General features: G+C 29.9%; 1 protein-coding gene across 2 annotated transcripts; it reads right to left on the minus strand.

Moving 5' to 3' along the window:
* Nucleotides 1-519: 519 nt before the first annotated feature.
* Nucleotides 520-3132, minus strand: LOC140883532 (protein ENHANCED DISEASE RESISTANCE 2-like). Of its 2 annotated transcripts, XM_073290043.1 has the most exons (8): nucleotides 2843-3132; nucleotides 2350-2424; nucleotides 2151-2204; nucleotides 2012-2077; nucleotides 1887-1942; nucleotides 1239-1363; nucleotides 1125-1171; nucleotides 520-1048 (listed from the first exon to the last, which is right to left on the minus strand). In XM_073290043.1, the coding sequence occupies exons 1-8, from the start codon at nucleotides 2996-2998 to the stop codon at nucleotides 1019-1021; spliced, it is 609 nt and encodes a 202-aa protein (XP_073146144.1). In that variant the 5' UTR covers nucleotides 2999-3132; the 3' UTR covers nucleotides 520-1018. The 2 variants fall into 2 exon arrangements, with proteins under 2 accessions (XP_073146144.1, XP_073146143.1); XM_073290042.1 differs by having other exon boundaries at nucleotides 520-1171.
* Between the last annotated feature and the right edge of the window lie 1830 nt (nucleotides 3133-4962).

Consider the following 4962-nt stretch of genomic DNA (forward strand, 5'->3'; position numbering starts at 1 on the left):
TTTATTCTTTTAATCAATTTTTATATCTTTTAATTTTTTATCTTCTATATCAATCTTTCTAATAACGATGCAAAAACATTGAACTTTAATATATTAATATCCTGAATTTATAATAGTAACATTCTCTAAATTCAGTAAAGAATATTAGATTATATTGTAATTGAATTTTGTTTCGAGAAAATAGTTTGAGAATTTGACAGGTAAATGAATAATTGCTTTTTTTGGTAAATAGCTTAAAAAGTTTACATTAAATTCCTAATATAGGAATTTAGTATGTATTAATATCACTATAATATAAATTATTAAAAATAAAAGATTTCTCAAATATTTAATTAGAATGTACCTTATATTTGCCCATTATAACAATTTAAATACCAATCAATCTATATCTAAGAAAATATTTAATTTACTTGATGACATGGAGTTTCTTAGAAAAATTAAATGGCATTATTCTTATTTACCATAAAACACATAATTGTAAGTTATATGTCCAAATTGATGAATAGATGACCAAATTTATCCACCCCATTTAAAATTTCCATAAATTTAGCAATCCATACTAATCTAAAAAGACCCGAATTGATAAATATATGACCATATACACACTAACCCAAAAAGAATCAACATATATGAGTACGCTCTAAGTGTTGGGACTCGACTGTGCTAAAGCCCAGGCTAGTGGTCCACCCATGGTCTATACATTATCTTTAACTTACTCTGATCTTGAAGGACCAAGAGACATAAGGGTTTGGAAAATAGCCTCAGAAGTTGCATCCACTACACCAACAGCCATTATTGCAGGATGATCACCCCCAGGGGCACAGCTGGACTGGCAAAGGCCTTGGTGAAAAAGAAGGTGACGAGTGTTCGAATCCCATAAAAGGTGTATTTGGCCTTGTTTATCGCACTTGCGAGCCTTCCTCTCCTTGGGTACTTACCTGGCCAGGCATAACCCTGATTTACCTCCCTTCACGCCGGGGCTTGGGGCGGCTCTGTGTGGGGCCCTTGGGGGTGGGGCTCACCCTTTTATTGCAGGATGATCATCCCACTACAAAAAATTGAAATGGTTGAAAAAAAAACGGTTCTGAAGACTTTAGTGGATTCATAAAACTGACCAACCGGACCTGCTCATGAAATTCTTTATCCTTGGCTTCTTTAAATGATCGTAGACCTACATATTTTGGTGTTAGACAAGGCATTTAGCCATATAGCAAGACAGTAATGAGCTTAACCCATACCATTCTGGCAACCAAAAATCTTCCAGGGTAAAGGCGCAACCACATCAGATGTCATAGCATCACCGACAGAGGACGAACATATACTCCAGTTTATAGATCGTGAATTCTTATAGGAACAGTTTAGCCTGCACTAGATGGACAATAGATTGAGACTCAATTTTCATGTCAGCAACATCTAAAAAATCTAGAACACCCTGTAAATCTGTCTTCAAAATCATCAGCAACCTAACTTTCTAATAAAGAAAACCAAGCACAATCCTTTATAACCACATTAAGGAGCACATTGAAATGATTCAAGAAAACATATCCTGCCACTTTTCGAAACATGTTTGGGTCCTAGGCATGTCACGTACAGTTTATACCGTGTGGTCTGCACACATTGGTAAAATGTTTGATGGTAGCACCCTTATATGGAGGCTTTGTTTAGGAAAATTGAGGTTCTTGTTGGCAAGTGCTTACATTTCTCGTACACGAATGCTACACATTTTGATATATTAACTTGAGATTGTCATTTGCCCTAGATATTTCCAGTGTACTTGCACTTTACTTTTTATCTATGAAATTTATTTATTCATTAAAAAAATGACCATAATCACGAGCAATCAACTCACAGGATCAACATTAAGGATTTTTAACTTAGCTTTATACCTCAATGACTGTGGTTCACTCCCGGAAAATTCAAAATTTCTTTGACTCTGATCAGGCTGCAATAATTGGAATTATCAGTTCAGCATACAAAAATCTTGCAGCTCAATCAAAGGAGTAGATTCGACCTTCGAAGCTGACTCCTGGAAGGATTGGATCCATTTTGCAGCTTCTTCAGGACCGTTTGCTCCTAACTACAAATTACAAGGTCTTCAAAATATATCGACTTAAAATCAGCAGGACCAAATGGGAGAGAAATTTGCACACCTTCAGCTGATCGTTGGGATTAGTTGTGTTATAAAGAGTGAAAGCAAAAATGACCTGCAAAGAACAAGATAGTAGCAAGAAATTGATAATCAGACAATTAAAAAGGGCATGTCTCTCTTTCTCTTATGGTTGATCCAGATGGTAAAATAAACTATCAAATGGATCATTTCCATGAGCAATCATGGCTCTGTGAGTCTACCTTTCTTTGAATGTTCTCTCTCCCATTGTCCGTCACCCTTATGCAGGAATCAATAATAGCACTTCTAACAGGATCCTTCAGAAAAGTTACAACATGATTAGTTAGTTAATGCTGTTAGCATAAACAAAAATGATTAAGATGTAACACGCACCAAAAATCTAGCGACTTAATTGACTTGCCTCGGACTTAACTTTAAATGAACCAAGCCACACGAACTTCAAGTCTCTCTGTATTATCCTATTCGGCTATTTAGTGTTATTAACTTATTATCACGATTCTTGCTATGCAGCATTCAATAAGATTCTAAATCATCAAACATTGTACCATTCCAGTTGACTCCAACAAACAGAATTTATCAGGCGCAAAACAAACAAACAAAAAATAGCAGCCGATGAGCTCAAATTGCCGCAAGAGCCACAAACAGTTCAAAACTTGAACTCTACTATAATACAGCACTTTAAAAGACGAATCAAGAAACGGAAGTAAACCTTACCTCGTCATTAGAAATCGGAACAGATCTGAAGCTCTTGAGCAGGTGATCTTGAAGAACGAAGTAGCGTTTTCTTGGATACTGAAACCCAATCCGATTGGAGCGAATCAAATGCAACCATCCCTCCATTTTGCAACCATCGCTCAGTGATACAGCCATTTCGCTGCTTGTTTCCAACAATTCTGAGGAACCCAATTCCCAATTTCACCAAAAACAAGTTAAAGAAAAGCCAAATTCTAGTTTCACCAAGCTCACGCTCATTAACACAGATAAACTGCCCTTTTTTTTTTTTTTTTTTTGGTTGGAAAATCCCGGTTTGTTAAATAAATGTGGCCATTTTTTTAAAAAATAGCCTCGTTTGAACTGCCGTACGTAATCAAGTCTAGCATTGATACAAGTTTTGTTTTTATATAGAGTAATATTCATTTTGGTACGTGAATTATTGATAAAATGTCAAATTGGTATATGAATTATTGTAAATATTTTAATTGGTACATAATCAAATTAAAAGGTCAAGTTTACCCTTAATTTAAATTGCTATTAAGTCCAATTAATATTAGAAAAATTTGATTAGTATATAATTTTATTTTCAAAGTTATTTATTGATTAATTTTAAAAATATCATATTTATTTAAAATTATATCATGATAAATGATTCTTAAGTTAAATTATACAAGAACAAATATTATAATATATTAATGAAATATAATAAAATAAATATATATAACCGGAGCTTGTTAATATTGTTTTTAAACTGTTGAAGAAAACATAATCAAAATTTTAATTTTCCAAAATCTAGTATTTTTACGTTGGTAATTCAAAAAAAAAATGTTCAACATTAAAGATTTATGTCATGACAAAACAAATCTAATAGAAAAAAATCATAATTATTGTTTCAATTTACGCTATTCTAATGACCTAAAATTTCTACACCTGATTTAATATTTTTTAAGTTTGTATTTTTTTACTCGTGTTAAAATTTAAAAATAAATAAATAAATATTTATTTTATTATATTTTTATCTGTATTAAATATATTTTAATCGTGTATATGATTTATTTATTGAGTGTGGATTTATTAATATATAATTTTAATTTCAATTTTTTTCAAAAAAATGGATAATTATTTAATATAGATAGAAAAAATATCATTTGATTATATATTTATTAATATTTTAAAATTATATTATATTTGAATAAATAATTTATTAATAAGTAAAATATAAATATATTATAAAAATAGTAAAATACTTATTTCTTATAATATTAAAATTAATATAAATTTGTTTTACAATTTTAATAAATAAAAATTACTTTAAAATAAAATATGCACTTAGTTGAATTTAGTAAAAATAATTGGACTTAAAAGCAATTTTACTAAAGGATAAAATCGACTTTTTAGTTGGATCATGTACCAATTAAGCCATTTTCAATAGTTCATGTATCAATTTGACATTTTATCAATAGTTCGTGTACCAAAATTAATTTTACTCTTTTCATATATGTTAAGGTTTTAAATATGTATTAAAAAAGTTTTAATTATTTTATTTACAAGCAAATTAAATATAAATAAACGTTGCATATTAACACACAACCATATATGCAATGTATATATTATTATATGATTAAAGTAAAAGGACATGCAGTAATGGTTTTCAAATAATTTAGTGAAACTTAAATAAAAATTGTAATTATATCATCATTAATACTATAATTATATATAATAAATGTTCACAAATCACAACATATAAAAATAAATTCGATAGAGTTTTATAAAACTATAACAATATAACCGAGCATGATTTTTGGTAAAATTTTATAGAACCGAGCGCTTATCGTTTTACCAAAAGTTATAGCTAAGGTTAATAATGCAACTCAAAATTTTAAATCGCACATACAATTATTGCACCTAACAATATTTTTCAGTAATGACACTCACTTGCGGCTTTACAAAAAATTATAGTTGATAGTAATAGTGCAATTCAAATTTTTTAATCTGCAGTGTAACTCAAGTGTTATGGTTTGGTCGCTCTATTAATATAGACAACATGCACTCCATAAATTTATTTGTTGGGCATGATTTTGAATGTGAAGAAGAGATTGATGATTGTAATTGAGTTGAAA

The sequence above is a fragment of the Henckelia pumila genome, chromosome 2 (assembly GCF_033568475.1).
Source record: "Henckelia pumila isolate YLH828 chromosome 2, ASM3356847v2, whole genome shotgun sequence".
Lineage (NCBI taxonomy): Eukaryota > Viridiplantae > Streptophyta > Magnoliopsida > Lamiales > Gesneriaceae > Henckelia > Henckelia pumila.